This window comes from Puntigrus tetrazona, chromosome 3, assembly GCF_018831695.1.
Source record: "Puntigrus tetrazona isolate hp1 chromosome 3, ASM1883169v1, whole genome shotgun sequence".
Taxonomy (NCBI): Eukaryota; Metazoa; Chordata; class Actinopteri; order Cypriniformes; family Cyprinidae; genus Puntigrus; species Puntigrus tetrazona.
The window spans coordinates 4,178,690-4,196,376 of NC_056701.1; the positions used below are offsets into that span (position 1 = coordinate 4,178,690).

The following is a 17,687-nucleotide window of genomic DNA, read 5'->3' on the forward strand; positions in this document are numbered from 1 at the left end:
CTGGTGACGTGTTGGCTCTGTGTGTGTGTGTGTTGTGTGTGTTTGTGTGTTATCTTAGCACACGACCTGTGATGGACTATTTCTGAAAACGCCGCGTCAGCTCACGGGGCGAACGGCACACGTCTGTCCTAACAGAGTGACACTTTCCCACCGGTGTTGGTTGTCAGGGACGTTTCACGAGCGTCTTCCACTTTATAGGTAATTTAAAAGAAGCTGACGGTGATTTTTGTTCGCCGGACATGTGTTTAGATTGTGTGTAGCCGTGCTGCTGGTCGATGAGGTATAGAGATCTTCAGGAAGTTGGAGTTGTTTGGACGTCGAGTGCCAGGCGCTGTAAGTCAACACCGGTGAGAAAGCATCGTCTGTTCGACCTCCGTCTTTCTCTCTGTATTTTTAGCCTCCCTCGCAGGAGACATGGAGCTAGTTAAACGGCAAACCTTCTGCTTGCTGATCTCACGTCTGACCCCGTGACCGTAGATGGGGGTAGGAAGATAGATTAGGTAGGAAGATAAATAGATGGATAAATAGCTAGGTAGATGGTTAGGTAGATAAATTATTAGGTATACCCATTTATTTGTAATAGATGTAGGAGTAGATACTTGGGTAAATAGATATATGGGGTTGATACATACATGAGTTTATGAGTAGATAGATAGATAGATAGATGGGTTAATGGATAGATGAATGGGTTGATGAGTAGATAGATGGGTAGAAAGATGAATCGATAGGTGGATAGTTAGGTAGATACGTCCCATGGGTTGACTAGTCAATAAACGGGTAGTTTGATAGGTAGGTAGATTGAGGTTGAAAGCATAGGTCGTAATTTAGATATATTTTTAAGATGGAAAAACACAGTTTTACAGATGCTAGAAACATGGTTGACGAAGGAAAGATTGCTGTCAAACAGAACACCTAGGTTCCTAACTGATGATGAAGAATTAACAGAGCAGCCATCAAGTGATAGGCTGTGTTCTAGATTATTATATGTGGGGTTTTTAGGTCCAATGATTAGCACCTCTGTTTTTTCAGAATTTAACATTAAGAAGTTACTCATCATCCAGCTTTTTATATCTACTATGCATTCTGTTAGATTCTCAATTTGGTGTGTATCACCAGGCTGCGCTGAAATATAGAGCTGAGTATCATCAGCATAGCAGTGAAAGCTAACACCATGACTCCTGATAATATCTCCCAGAGGTAACATGTAAAGGTTGAAAAGTAACGGTCCTAGCACTGAGCCTTGAGGAACTCCATATTTCACTTTTGATCGATATGATACCTCCTCATTTAATGCCACAAACTGATAGCGGTCAGATAGATATGATGTAAACCATGCTAAGGCGCTTCCTCTAATGCCAACATAGTTTTCTAGTCTATCCAAGAGAATGTTGTGATCGATAGTATCGAATGCTGCGCTAAGATCTAATAGCACTAATAACGAGATAAAACCACGATCAGATGATAGAAGCAGGTCATTAGTAACTAATTAGTAATATAGATGGATGAATGGATTGATGAATGGGTTGATGTTACATAGAATGAAAAATGGATAGGTGGATGGATGGATGGATGCGGTGATGGGTTAATGGGTAGATGAATGGTTAATCGCTAGATAGGTAGGTAGAAATATAAGTTGAAGGGTGTGTAGGTAGATAGTTGATGACTAGATAGATGGATGGATGAATGGATTGATGAATGGGTTGTAGGTGGGTAGATGGACAGATAGATTAGATCAATCTAGACAAGCATTTGTGCTTTTTTTGTTTGTTTTTTTTAAATGACGGATCGTTTCGAAGAGCTCTGAATCCTGAAATGTTTACCTCAATAAGCATAACTTCTTTTTGACTGTAGAAAGAAATACATAAACATCTCCGATGGCATGGGGTGAGTAAATTAACAGGAAATTTTAATTCAAACGTGAACTAATCCTTTAACCCAGCTGCCGATTGAAAACAACAACCCAGCATTTTTCTAGTGTGCATAAGTAGATTGAGGGATAGACAGGTGGTTAGATAGACACGTGGATGGATATAGGGTAGATATAGATATATGGCATATGGGTAGATAGAAAGATGTAGAAAGGTATATGGGTATGTAGAAATCTTGGTAGCTGGATGATAGATAAGTTTATATCTATCTATCTATCTATCTATCTATCTCTCTCTCTCTCTATATATATATATATATATATATATATATATATATGTATATATATATGTATATATATATACACGGTGGGATGGTTGGTAGATGGAAAACTAATGTGTAAATTATAGCAAGGCCTTTTTCTGGTTCTGTTACTAATTTCATTCCCATCAATCTCTGTCTGCACCTCCCAGTCAAACTTCTTTTTTTTCCGTTTCCTTATATTCTTCCTCTCCTGTCTTTCCTTAAGCGCTCACTCGATCGGTTTTTCCCCCGCTTTTTTGATTTTTCCATCTGGCAGTTGGAGCCCGATGCCAATATTTGTCTTTCTTTCCGACGGCAGGCAGTGACGTCTGTGTGGCGAGCGGTTACACGCCGATCAATCTCAAAGGAAGAGCAGAGTTTAGAAATTGAGCCCCGTGTCAGTCAAAGAGCGCAGACCTTTAATCCACACAAGATGCCTTTTCAAAATAGTCCTCAAGCGGCTCCGCGCGCAGCCATTACTTCTCAACAAATTATTAGTCGTTTCCACCAAGACCTGCAGCGTGTCGATCAAGCCGCTTTTTACTTACGGACCATTTCTGCAGCTGTTGCGATCACGTGGACGTTCAGAGTGTTCGTCGAACACCACGATGATTGGAGTTCAATCAAAATCCAGTTTCTCTCACGTGACGGCGAATGAAGAACGTGTCCCGTCTGTTTCTTTTGCCGAGGCTAATTTTATCGTTAGCAATGCCTTTCTTCATTTCCATAATCGAGCCGAACGAGTCTCGTAAATCATTTGGAATAGCCTCGTGTTTGTTTTCCCGTTCAGTTTAGGTCTTGGTTTCGCAAATGTCATTAATTTTTATGATTTTGATATTTTGGCGTCTGGAATGCGAAGACGTAAAACCTAAACACAAAAGGCATTTGAATAAACGGCGAAGGCTTGGTAGAAAGCTTCCAAAACCATTTTATGATGACCTTTATTTAACGATCCGTTGTTTATAATAAACATCATAAAAGGGCTTGTAGTTGAAGAAACGCCAATAATGAAAACGCAAACTCTTGGGAAGTTCAGTAACCCACGAGCAGCAGGGTGGGAAACCTCCATTTTTATCGTTGAGGCGTTTCTTCCCGAATCATTTAATGTATAAAACAGCTCTCTCCGTTCGTACGGATGCGCTGATGTCCGTTTCAGTTTAAATGAGCTTTCATTTGTAACTCCACTGAAGTGTTCCTGGCCGCCGTGGTTTGTGAAAATATACGCCAGTGGTACGTGCACATCTGCACCGTGCGTACGGGTTTCTGATTTCTGCAGTATTCCTTTTCCTCGCCGACATAAATCAACGGAATAATGTATTTTCATAATGTGCATCTTCATCTCCGGGAGATCCAATTTAGCGTCTAAATGGACTCGTTTGGCCGCTTCATCCGTCTAGCTGTCTGGCGGGTTTGGCGTCCCGGGACTCTCCGTTGATCTCTCTGGGATGATGGTTATCCCAAAGTCTTTCCTTTTGGGTTTCTCTCTTTTCCGCTGTCCCATCTTTATTTTACTGTACGTTTATTCTTTCGGCCCTAATTCTAGGTTTATTCGTATTATAATCCTTCTTTCTTGATGAGAATCATAAAGTACCATTTCATTAAATCATGTTATGTTCCCTAAAGTGCTGTGGAGAACGTATCAATGCTTTATACTGCTATAAGGTTTCAATTAGCTCTTTTTGCCGTATGAACATCCAGTAATTGTACTGGTTTAAATGCACGTAATGCAGTTCAAATTAAACGTTAGCTGATTTTAAATGTCATTTAAAGGACATTAATGGCTTAATGTTCATTTAAAGGAACACTCCCCCTTTTTTTTTTTTTTTTTGAAAACTTCTCCACAGTTAATGAGTTGAGTTTTACTGTTTCCAAAACGGTAAATCTCATATTTTTAACTCTGGGGGAATTGGAGAATGAACCCATTTCCACAAAAAAGTGGAGTGTTCCTTTACGTAAGTGAGTCTAATCCACACACACACACACACACACACACAATATATTTTTGTTTAGAATAAATCAGTGCATATTTATTTACTATTTTGTTATTTAGTTTTATTTATATTTTTGCTATAATATATATATATATATATATATATATATATATATATATATATATATATATATATATATATATATATATATTTTGCTTTTCATAATATAATATTAGATGCTGTTAAATTATTTATTTAAAAAATCAATAAATATCTAATTGTTTTGTAATGATTATAATAAGCTATATTATTTCTAATATTATATAATAAATTTCTAATATTATATATAATATACTGTTCTACTCAGTCCTTGTATTCTAAATAAATTATAAATATTTATATTTAGTTATTATAGTGTTCTCAAACGATTAATTGTCATTTATCAAATCCAGAATAAGTTTTTGTTTACATAATATATATATATATATATATATATATATATATATATATATATATATATATATTATATATTATTTATTTATATATATATATATATATATATATATATATATATATATATATATATATATATGTGTGTGTGTATATATGTGTATGTATATATGTATTTCTATATGTATATGTATATATATATATATATATATATATATATGTATATATATGTATATATATATGTATATATACATATACATACAGTTTCTACTTGTATTATTTATCTTTTATACTATATATATATATATATATATATATATATATATATATATATATATATATATATTTCATATATAAACATAACTTTTTTCTTGAATATATACATGCACGTGTTTGTATTTATATATACACACTTATATTATGTAAACGAAAACCTTTATTATAAATCACATCATTAATTGCGACTAATGATTTGACTGCACCAATTTATTCGAAAATAAGACAAACAAGTAACTAAATGATGTAATTATTTGCTCCGTTAATATTATTTGTAATTGCTTTGTGGGTCTATGCATGTGTCCCAAACGCTCGCCCGCATAGAGGCCTACAACGAGTAGATGTTTGCCATAGTTTCTGATGCTCCTGGAAAGACTTGCAGTCCGTTCCGCTTCCTGAACTTTCCATCTGTGCCATCTTTCTCGACAGCGTAGTTTTGGTCGGGATGGGAAAAATAGCGGCGGACAGCAGGGAGATGGTTTTAATCATCAGGCGAAGTAGCAGTAGACTGTACAGGAAACGGAGGAATTTAATGGATGGTTTGCATTTCGCCCGTTCCCCTCGGATCGGGTTTTCCTCGTTCCACCCGTGTCACGCCAGCCGAACATTTACGGAGGGAAGAGGTCGCCGCGAATAGAGCTGGAGCGCAGCTTTATTCTAATTAAACAACAAACGCTGAAGGAAACATCAAGGACGTCTGATTAGAAGAGCGATGGCTGCAGAGAAGTAAGGCGCAGGTTAAAAGGGAAGGACGGTCCCGCGAGTGACGTACACCAGAGTCTCTTTAATCAGGTGAATAAATCCCGCTCCGCTCGTTAACCACGTCAAAGCACGCGCTCGCGTTACAGTCCCGGCAATAATCACATCTTCTTACGTCCGTGCAGAGGACGGATGCCATCACGAAACGCACAAAAACACGTCTTACGAAGAAATGTACTGCAAAACATGGCTTTTTAATGAGCTATTAATTCACGGTTTTGTCGTTTTCCTGTAAAAATGGCTAAAATCCATTAAAACATAGATATTCGTCTTACTGCCTCCATTGTTTATACTTAAAACAAGTAAAAGAATCTCGTAAACCCGTTCATTTTGATAGCTATGAGTACGTTTCGAAAGTTCGAAATTGTAGATTTTTTTTTTTTTTTACGTCTTTTTATTTTTAAAAAAGCTTTTTAAAAAGCTGCAAAAATAAAGTAAAAACGGCAGTATTGTAAAATGCAATTATCATTTAAAACTGTATTTGTTTAGCCTCGTCGCATAGGTGCTTAGTGTCACATGTTAGTGTAAAATGATACGTAATTAGTATTAGTATAAATTATATTAATATGCAGATTCGCTTACGTTTTTCTTTCAGGAATGAGAATTTCAAAGAAATAGCATTTATAATAAACAGCACTGGAGCACTGTAAAAATATTTTCTGTCACTTTTGATCAATTCATCCTTTGCGAAAAGATTCTTAAAAATTTTAATTCTTAAAAAATGTAAAAATTGTTTTAAATAATAATTAAATATTAAATAATTAAATAATAATTGAATAATATTATATATATATATAAAATAATATAATATATATATATATATATATATATATATATATATATATATATATATATATATATATAATTTTAATATTTAATTTTTATTTATTTTTTTATAATAGCTATGTGGAAAACTGAACAGAAAAGTCATTTTTCATCACCGGACATTTTACATGATGTGGATAAACGGGCTTGTGATCTGTAAGGCGTTACATTTTAATGAAGGGTTAAGGAAAAGAGTTTTTCGTAAACGTGCATTGAGAAATCGCAACAGAACCAGAAACGCATGTAAAGACGGTGAACACGCTCCGCTACGTTTTCATCTCGACTTCATCTCAAACACACGGGGCTCTTTAGCAGCACGTACTTCTGTTACATGTCAAACAGCCCCATTACGCTGGCATCCGGCAGCGTTTTTTTTCTCCAGCACACGGGCAGAAAGGAGCTGTTCGGAGGTCAGCAGAAGCAGCAGCATCAATGACAGATGCGATGCACGACTGGAAAAGCAGTGAGAGGAGCGAGATGCTTACACAGAGGGGAAAATATGAAGTCGCGCTCAATTTCTGAGGCCCGCCGCCGCTCACGAGCGTATGAAGTGCGGGAGAAGAGGAGAAGCCCAAATTGCTCCCACATGTGCTGGAGGACACCTGATAGTCCTCTCGCCGGGGCGGATCGACATTCTCTGTCAGTGACACAGCTGCGCTCTCCGTCTGTTTAACCTCGCAGCGCAAAAAAAAAAGCCCTTCGGCGGGCCTTCGGGTTGTTTTGGTTGGGAGCGCAGCTCTGCATAAATCCCCGCTCGGCCAGGAGCTGACTTTGAGCTTCGGCGCTCAGGTGTTTTTCGCTGTTATTTTTATCTTCTCGGGTTCTCCTGTGTGTTTTCTCTAACGCTCTCTGAAGGGTTTCGGCGTGGGTTTCATTTGATCTCGGTTCGTTTAGCGCAAGCCGAATTCTGGATGCTGCGCTTTGTTCCTCGGCTAAAGAAAACACGTCGTTCTCGGGCCGTTTCTGAAGGGCCTCGTTATCGGAGATTAATCTCAGGAACTCATTGGACGTGTCGGAGCAGTTTGGCGACACCTCCTTCTGCTGCTCTCTGGTCTTGCGATGGGATGCGCGTTATTTACGCAATTGTCTACGATAATACTGTAATTGCTGCGCGATGCGCAAGCTGATATTGACATGTATGTCAAGTGCAAAAGCTTTCACCGTGTGATGAAACCTATTAGAATGCAGTTTAATACCTATTAAATTTAGTTTTTTCTCCAAATTGTGAGATATAAATTCGCTTTTCTCCAAATTTCGAGATTTAAATTCGCTTTTCTCCAAATTTCGAGATATAAATTCGCTTTTCTCCAAATTTCGAGATATAAATTCGCTTTTCTCAAAATTGCGAGATATAAATTCGCATTTCTCCCAATTTCGAGATATAAATTCGCTTTTCTCCAAATTTCGAGATATAAATTCTCTTTTCTCCCAATTTCGAGATTTAAATTCGCTTTTCTCCAAATTTCGAGATTTAAATTCGCTTTTCTCCAAATTTCGAGATATAAATTCGCTTTTCTCAAAATTGCGAGATATAAATTCGCATTTCTCCCAATTTCGAGATATAAATTCGCTTTTCTCCAAATTTCGAGATATAAATTCGCTTTTCTCCAAATTTCGAGATTTAAATTCGCTTTTCTCCAAATTTGAGATATAAATTCGCTTTTCTCCAAATTTCGAGATATAAATTAAGCTTTTCTCAAAATTACGAGATATAAATTCGCATTTCTCCCAATTTGAGATATAAATTCGCTTTTCTCCAAATTTCGAGATATAAATTCTCTTTTCTCCCAATTTCGAGATATAAATTCGCTTTTCTCAAAATTGCGAGATATAAATTCGCATTTCTCCCAATTTCGAGATATAAATTCGCATTTCTCCCAATTTCGAGATATAAATTCTCTTTTCTCCCAATTTCGAGATTTAAATTCGCTTTTCTCCAAATTTCGAGATTTAAATTCGCTTTTCTCCAAATTTCGAGATTTAAATTCGCTTTTTCCAAATTTCGAGATATAAATTCGCTTTTCTCCAAATTTCGAGATATGAACTTGTGAGCTGTAAAGTCCAGTTTTGAGGGGAAAAAAAATTATTTTGTCAGAACTGTGATTACTGTATATTTTGCAGTTTTGGCTTTATAACTCTCAAAAGTGTTTATATCGCACAATTCTTTATTAATTGCGAGTTTATATCTCACAATTCTAAGAAACTTGTGAGACAAAGTCAGACTTGTGAGTTAAAAAGTTGCAATTACCTTTTTCTATTTTTTATTCAGTGGCCTTCCATGTAAAGACACGCAAGCAAGAGTGTCGTTTCCTCAAACATCAGCACGTCTTTGAGCGTGATCGCAAATGTGATTTATTTTGTATAGCTATACAACAAACAGGAAGTTCGTATCGAGTGAGTTACAGTTTAGAACGTTTTTTTTTCTTGACCAATGAAAATTGTTCTAAAACAAAGCAGAGCAACACTGTGGTGTTTCGTTCCTAAATGAATCTCTTTTTGCATGAATCATTTCTGTTAATGATTCAGTGGATTGTTTCTATTTGATTGAATTGAATGAACAATTCAATGAATCACCTATTAATACAAGGGCTGACTGCCACCTACGAGGTCCCTTGCATGCAAAAGCTGATATACACACTCCTCTTTGGTGAGAACTCCTGAACTCGAACAGATATATGAGTGAAAGTCTTAGCGTGAGTTAGTGCACGTACAGTTTAATGATTGATTCCTGTGACGTTATTGACGGCGGTCTGTAAAGCACATGTGAAGCGCCACACACACACACACACACACACTCCAGATGTCTCCAGCTGAGGTGTCTTACGGCACAGGCCTCACACCCTTCACGTCAAGCACTGTTTATTTGCTACATAAAGCCAAACTAGATGATAAATGGCTTTTTCTCTTCCTGAGCGCAGCTGCAGAAACACTCGCCATGACATCATCCTCCAACGTCTTCATCTGCTAAACATCTTACGGGTGTATTTATGCTTATATTCTTAGCAGGTACATTCTCATGCATCTCGGAGCGAAGTGCTGTGACGTCGACGCAAAAACGGAAGAAACGCTCGTATGAGTATTTCTGAACCAATGCAACGGGCTGGCATCAATTATTCACTCCGCACCGCGAGATGAACTCATGCGCGTGTGGTAACAAAGATATTTTCCAGGTTTTTGTCTTTAAGCATGGATGCTCAATCGTAAGGAGGTACTTTAAAGCGGCCTGAGCTGGCATTAAAACACTAGAAAGAAACTACTTGATAAATGAAAGCAGGAAGGAACGCTGCAAAAGATATTAAGACTTGTTTTCACAAGCTGTATTTTAGAAAAGTAGGGCTTTTAGTATTTAAGGAATTAAAGAATTGGAAGGAAAACTTGTGGAACCGTGCAACAAATAAGTAGCAATAGAAAAAAAAGTTTTTTTTATTCAAAATAAAATGAAATGAAATTGAAGCATATTTAAAATGGGAAAAAAAAATTGAGACTTTATTTTACTTTAGTGGTCTTTCTGCTCTGCTCTGCTCTGCTCTGGTCTGGTCTGGTCTGCTCTGGTCTGGTCTGGACTTTCTGGCCCTGCTCTGCCCTGCTCTGCCCTGGTCTGGTCTGGTCTGCTCTGGTCTGCTCTGCTCTGCTCTGCTCTGGTCTTGTCTGGTCTTGTCTGCTCTGCTCTGCTCTGCTCTGCTCTGCTCTGCTCTGATCTGGTCTGGTCTGCTCTGGTCTGGTCTTGTCTGGTCTTGTCTGCTCTGCTCTGCTCTGATCTGGTCTGCTCTGCCCTGCTCTGGTCTGCTCTAGTCTGGTCTGCTCTGCCCTGCTCTGGTCTGCTCTAGTCTGGTCTGCTCTGCCCTGCTCTGGTCTGTTCTGGTCTGCTCTGGTCTGCTCTGGTCTTGTCTGCTCTGCTCTGCTCTGCTCTGCTCTGGTCTGGTCTTGTCTGCTCTGCCCTGGTCTGCCCTGGTCTGCCCTGCTCTGGTCTGCTCTGGTCTGCTCTGGTCTGCTCTGGTCTGGTCTGGTCTGGTCTGGTCTGGTCTTGTCTTGTCTGCCCTGCTCTGCTCTGCTCTGCTCTGCTCTGCTCTGGTCTGGTCTTGTCTGCCCTGCTCTGCTCTGCTCTGCTCTGCTCTGGTCTGGTCTGGTCTGGTCTTGTCTGCCCTGCTCTGCTCTGGTCTGGTCTGGTCTGCCCTGCTCTGCTCTGCTCTGGTCTGCTCTGCTCTGGTCTGGTCTGGTCTTGTCTTGTCTGCCCTGCTCTGCCCTGGTCTGCCCTGCTCTGGTCTGCTCTGGTCTGCTCTGCTCTGCTCTGCTCTGGTCTGGTCTGGTCTGGTCTGGTCTTGTCTGCCCTGCTCTGCTCTGGTCTTGTCTTGTCTGCCCTGCTCTGCTCTGGTCTGCTCTGCTCTGCTCTGCTCTGGTCTGGTCTGGTCTGGTCTGGTCTGGTCTGGTCTGGTCTGGTCTTGTCTGCCCTGCTCTGCTCTGCTCTGCTCTGCTCTGCTCTGGTCTGGTCTGGTCTGGTCTTGTCTGCCCTGCTCTGCTCTGCTCTGCTCTGGTCTTGTCTTGTCTGCCCTGCTCTGCCCTGGTCTGCCCTGCTCTGGTCTGCTCTGGTCTGCTCTGCTCTGGTCTGGTCTGGTCTGGTCTTGTCTGCCCTGCCCTGCTCTGCTCTGCTCTGCTCTGCTCTGCTCTGGTCTTGTCTGCCCTGCTCTGCCCTGGTCTGCCCTGCTCTGGTCTGCTCTGGTCTGCCCTGCTCTGGTCTGCTCTGGTCTGGTCTTGTCTGCCCTGCTCTGCCCTGGTCTGCTCTGGTCTGCTCTGGTCTGGTCTGGTCTGGTCTGGTCTTGTCTGCTCTGCTCTAGTCTGCTCTAGTCTGCTCTAGTCTGCTCTGGTCTGCTCTGGTCTGGTCTTGTCTTGTCTGGTCTGCTCTGCTCTGCTCTGCTCTGCTCTGCTCTGGTCTTGTCTGCTCTGGTCTGCTCTGGTCTGGTCTGGTCTTGTCTGCTCTGGTCTGCTCTGCTCTAGTCTGCTCTAGTCTGCTCTGGTCTGCTCTGGTCTGGTCTTGTCTGGTCTGCTCTGCTCTGCTCTGGTCTGGTCTTGTCTGCTCTGGTCTGGTCTGGTCTGGTCTGGTCTGGTCTGGTCTTGTCTGCTCTGGTCTGGTCTGGTCTGGTCTGGTCTGGTCTGGTCTGGTCTGCCCTGCCCTGCTCTGCTCTGCTCTGCTCTGCTCTGCTCTGGTCTGGTCTGGTCTGGTCTGGTCTGGTCTTGTCTGCCCTGCTCTGCTCTGCTCTGCTCTGGTCTTGTCTTGTCTGCCCTGCTCTGCCCTGGTCTGCCCTGCTCTGGTCTGCTCTGGTCTGCTCTGCTCTGGTCTGGTCTGGTCTGGTCTTGTCTGCCCTGCCCTGCTCTGCTCTGCTCTGCTCTGCTCTGCTCTGGTCTTGTCTGCCCTGCTCTGCCCTGGTCTGCCCTGCTCTGGTCTGCTCTGGTCTGCCCTGCTCTGGTCTGCTCTGGTCTGGTCTTGTCTGCCCTGCTCTGCCCTGGTCTGCTCTGGTCTGCTCTGGTCTGGTCTGGTCTGGTCTGGTCTTGTCTGCTCTGCTCTAGTCTGCTCTAGTCTGCTCTAGTCTGCTCTGGTCTGCTCTGGTCTGGTCTTGTCTTGTCTGGTCTGCTCTGCTCTGCTCTGCTCTGCTCTGCTCTGCTCTGCTCTGGTCTTGTCTGCTCTGGTCTGCTCTGGTCTGGTCTGGTCTTGTCTGCTCTGGTCTGCTCTGCTCTAGTCTGCTCTAGTCTGCTCTGGTCTGCTCTGGTCTGGTCTTGTCTGGTCTGCTCTGCTCTGCTCTGGTCTGGTCTTGTCTGCTCTGGTCTGGTCTGGTCTGGTCTGGTCTGGTCTGGTCTTGTCTGCTCTGGTCTGCTCTGGTCTGGTCTGGTCTGGTCTGGTCTTGTCTGCTCTGCTCTGCTCTGCTCTGCTCTGGTTTGGCAGGACAGAGATGGCTGTGAAGCGTGAGTCAGCTCCATCTCCAGGCCTGAGTTTGATCTTTTCCTGAGCGCTGCAGTCAGCCCCTCTCCGGACGAGTTCTGCCAGTGTTTGTTCAAAGCGTTGCGAACACATTGTTGCAGGTCGTTCGGAGTCCCGGCCAAAGCAGTTCACAGAGGGAGGACGAAAAGGACAAAAGAGAAAAGAAGGGGAGCGGAGAGAGGGAGAGGTTGAGAGTTCAGTGAGACTGATGGATGTGTGTGTTCTCAGCCATCGATCTGCAGACAACACACTCGAACGACAGACCAGGGACTCCTGCCACGTCTGCTGTCTTCATCACTCGTTCCCTCTCTCTCTCTCTCTCTCTCTCTCTTCTAACTCTGATTTGTCGCTCTTTGAGGTTCAGACTCCAATTCCCAACAGGATACACTGCTTTTAAAGTTTTATCTGAATAATGATTAAAAATTATTATTATTATTTTTTTTATTATGTATGCTCATTTCCATTCATTTGAATTTATTTTAATTCTTTTAATCATTTAATTATTATGCAATTAATTTATTTTTTAACATTTAGACAGCTTTTAAAAATACTAATAATTCATTTCATGATTTTAAACTTAAGTTACTTTTTAGCAAATAACAAAATGCACTTGTTGCATGTTCCCTCAATATCATGATGCCTAAACACTTTTGTTGTCATTTTTTTCACAGATTTTTTTTTCTTATTTTTTTTTCTTTTGTGTGTTTTTATATATATATATATATATATATATATATATATATATACACACACATATACATACACACATGTATATATATATATATATATATATATATATATATATATATATATGTGTGTGTATATGTGTGTGTGTATATATATATATACATGTGTGTATGTATATGTGTGTATATATATATGTATACATATACATTTATACATACATAATGTATATATATGTTTGTGTTTGTGCATATATATATTTATACTTTTTTGTTTTTAGCTTTTTACACAATTGTGCTCAAATAATACATGTCCGTACATAAAGAAATAAGTACGGCCTTACGTTGTATGAATCAGAATAACACTAAATTTTATACATTCTATGCAAGGACCTTTAGTAAGTACACGTTAATATGCGATAGCTTATTGTACTAAAATATTATTATTTTTATTATTATTATTATATAAAAGCTATTGGCCATAAGCGCAATCCAACTTATGCAGTGTTTCCAAAAAACCTTGCACAGCTTACAATGTATAGTCAGTTCAAAAATGTGCAAAGTGCATCTCATGTATCAAGCTGCAAGAAAATCCTCTGATTACAGATCTAAGCCGTCTTCCGTGATTCTCTCCTTGCACGTCCTCGATGTTTGGTCCTCTTCCAGCAACCGTATTTCTTCCTGGATGTGAACCAAAGAACTCCATACCTTCCAGATGAGGTCCGACGGAGCACAATATGGCCCGAGAGCTACGTCCCCGGAGGGACATATATTGAGAGTGGTTTTATGTGCTGGGCGTGTGCGCGGCTGATAGATGCCTGTGAACTCCAGACCGCATCCATGAGGTCCAGGGATCTCGCCCCGCTTGACGTCAGCGCTTCATCCTTCGGTTGGCCGCGAACGCTTGTTTTGCGCTCGAGGAACGAACCCGAGTCTGTCTCGAGGCTCTTAGGGCACGGGTTCACTTTGGCTGCTGCTGACCGTCAATTTATTCATTCACTAAAATGTTGATGAAACCAAGATGCAACTTTGAGAAGCAACACTGTGAAATATTAAGAGTGGTGTTTAGATTGTGTTAGTTAACAAAAACTATAAACGCACCAATACGCTAAGTTATTATACTTAATTGAATCAATAAAAACGTTGCTTATAAAATGGATGCGCTAATAATAGTGTGTGAAAAAACAAGCAATAGATGAGGAAAAATTACTAAAATGGAAATTAAACTATAAAAATAAGTTATTTTTTGATAAAAACGAATAATATCTCATGAAATTAAGATATATATATATATATATATATGTATATATACATATGCATGTATGTGTGTGTAATGTATATGTATAAACACTTTGAATCTCTCATATAGTCTCAGCTTTAGTTAAATAATAATAATTTATTATAATTTACTAATATTATAAATGCATTTCAGCTTGAAACGATTTTTTAGTTCCTCACAGAACCTTTCAGTGAACAGGTTCTTAAAAGAACCATATATTTTTTTCTTAGAGTGAAATCCAAACAACTTTTTTCTACTTTAAAGAACCTTAAGTGCATTTGAAAGGTTCTGCGGATGTTAAAAGTTCTTCACGCAACCATCAATGCCAATAAAAAGGAGCGATCTGATGTGGGTTTGGGCCAAGCAGACAAATGGATCTTGTCTTTTAAAGAGTCTTTTGTCCAGTTTAGATTTCCAGAGTCAGATTTGGTGATTCAGCTACAGGAAACGATTCTCATTCGTGTGAATGTGTGTGGTTTGACTCCTCCTGCATTGATGCGAGCGGAGATAAGATTCCATTCGGATGAAATCAGGAAGCGCTCGCGTCCAAACTCAGATGTTCACCTCCACACCCGAACTCACACCAACCTCCTTCCTCTTCTGTCGCTCTTCAACCAGTCCGATCGATACGTATGTAGTCATCAGTGTTTAAACATTTCATTGAGGAAAAAATGTGTGTAGTGCAGTGAGAAATCCGGAAAAAGTGGTTCATTTATTTTTAACAAGAATGCTAAAGTTTCAAAAGGGTTTTTTAAGAACATTTTGAGTTTCTCAAAGAAGCTTTGTTCTTCGAAGGAGCTATTTTTTTCTTGTTCTGAAGAACATTTTAGAGGGCACCTATTATGGGTAATAAGTTGATATTTTGAGGTGTTGTCCCCAACAACAGGTTGTCATGCATGCAAGGTCAAAATTCACTTTCTAAGTCTCATAACGTTCATTTCTTTTTGCTTTACTAGCTCAATGACTTAATGATTGTTCGTTTGGTCTCATTTTCATCCCACCATGCCTGTAAATGCCAGACAAAGCAGCATTTGTGAGCTTTGTTTACAGCGTCGCAGAGGAAACCGTTATTTTTAACCCGGTGGCCAAGAATCGAATCTGCATTTTTATTCAGACCAATGCAAAAAGACCAACAAGCAGACGGCAACATGTTAATGTCTCGCGTTGACGTCAGCATCAAACGGCTTGGGACTAGGGGTGTGCAATATTGACCAAAAAATAATATCTCAGTATATTCTTGGATTTCATCAATAACGATAATTAGGTAGGTGATATTTTGCTGAGTGTTATTATTGTGCTGATATCTTGAGGGCTACTACAGACAGCTAACTCCTAAAGTTTTCGATATTCTTCACATTCGGTGTTGAGGTCAGCTCACACTGATAAAAATTCATCTTTTCCGGACATTTTAGCCACATTTTAGTCTCACATTGCATCTGAAGTGCCGTTATATATTGTGTGTAGTGCATATTTCACATTTCCAACTTGCAATTTTGCGTCCGATAAACACCTACATAGTTTTCGCAGCTTACGAGCGTCTCGGTCCACCCTCTAGACCGGCAGAGTTTGACCTTTTGAATCTCCGTGTCAAATAAAGACTCTCTACGCCGCATCTGAACCGCTGTTTTGCTGCTAGTGATTACGTCGTTATGATGTCAGAGTGATTTAGCCGTCTGTCATTCACATCACAGACGGGCCCTGATCTGTCCGTCGTCACGCAGTCAGCTTTAAAGGACAGGAAGAGGACGTATTTTAGATGTCAGTCGTTCTTCATCAGGGTTCAGTACAGACTGCTGTCAGGCATCTGCTTTCAACGCAAGCCATTCATCTCTCTATATAAGAGTACCCCTTAAAAGCTTTAAGTAAAAAGTATAATGTGTCATGTCTCTGTCTCCCCGCAGTGTGTCCAGGGTCATCAGGGTAACAGAGACTCTCGTGTCCTTTGGGTCAAGGATGACAACTTGCTCACGACTGGCTTCAACCAGGTCATTAAGAAGTTTTCTACGTGCTTAAACATAGTTAAAAACGCGCGTGATTACGTTTGATGTAAATGTAATGGTTCACCAATTTATGTTGGCTCTGTGTTTGCAGATGAGGCAGCAGGAAGTGAGACTCTGGGACAGCAGGAAGTTGAGCTCATCTCTTAGCTCGCTGTCTTTGGCCACCTCCAATGCGTAAGTCAAACGCAGCAAAGCCATCCGTGCTCTCTACATGTGACTGAACCGAAGCCTTGTCTCTTTAAGAGCGTCAATGACCACATTCACATGCATGTCGATCAGTAGTACTTTATTCTGGAAAACTTAATAAATGCGTTTTTATAACGGTTTTTACAACAACAACATGCTAGACTGAAAGAAATGGAAAAATGCACACCATTTTATGCTAACTCCAAACTGTATGCATATTGGCTAATGGCCATTTCTTTTAATATTAAATAGTTTGGGATCATATATATATATATATATATATATATATATATATATATATATATATATATATAATTTTTATTTATTTTTTGTTAATACTTAAATGAATAAATTATTACTTATTCATTAGAGATGCATGAATGGATCATTTCACAGTTTACACAAAAAATATGTGCAAGCATTGAAAAAATATATGAAATGTTTCTTCACATATTAGAATGATTTCTGAAGGATCATGTGACGCTAAGAGTGGAGTAATTATACTGAGAAATTCAGCTTTGCGACACAATAATAAAATGCATTTACGTAGAAATATTACACAATTTTACAGAATTTTGAATCAAGTAAATGCATTCTTGACGAGCAGGCTTTTTTAAAAAATAACTTTATAATTCAGAATCAGAATATGGGTGGTTAACATATAAACGTGTTCTATGGTGTGACTGGAAAATGCAAAATAAATGAAAAACTACCTCTAACCTTGAAGATAAAACTCTCATGCTAATTTTTATTTGTCAACTAAATTTGTAGCTAAAATATAGTGTAATGAAGTGCAATGTAGCACTGATTCATACACATGCTCGTGAATGTGGTCGTTGATGTTGAAGGCTCTTGAGGAAACGGTCCTCCTCCAGGTTCTGCGCTCTGGAGTTTATTTGTGAAGTGTGTCTTTACGCTCTGATTGCGATGCGGGCAGCGCGCGTGCGAGGGATCCCGCGGCCGTGTTTACAGTAGAAACCCACTGAAACACACCGTTTGCGAGGCTCTGTCGCGGCGCCGCCGCTCGGCCGTAGAGGTGTGTAAGGGTCGAGCCGAGAGGAACACACCGAGGTCATTCTCTAAGAGAAACGCTTCGTTTGCGTGTGTTTGACACAGCAAGGTTTTAAACACCCAGCTCTCTTTCCTCCGGTCAGGCGG

General features: G+C 40.1%; 1 protein-coding gene across 4 annotated transcripts in view; it reads left to right on the plus strand.

Moving 5' to 3' along the window:
- coro7 (coronin 7) overlaps positions 1 to 17,687 on the plus strand; it is a 119,898-nt gene that overhangs the window by 23,620 nt on the left and 78,591 nt on the right. For 3 of the 4 annotated variants that reach the window (XM_043234107.1, XM_043234113.1, XM_043234119.1), the window contains exons 8-9: positions 16,245 to 16,328; positions 16,435 to 16,517. In XM_043234107.1, the coding sequence (XP_043090042.1) occupies positions 16,245 to 16,328; positions 16,435 to 16,517 (167 nt within the window). Of the gene's footprint in view, positions 1 to 260; positions 348 to 16,244; positions 16,329 to 16,434; positions 16,518 to 17,687 lie in introns of those variants that run through there. The other variant, XM_043234128.1, reaches the window with a different exon arrangement.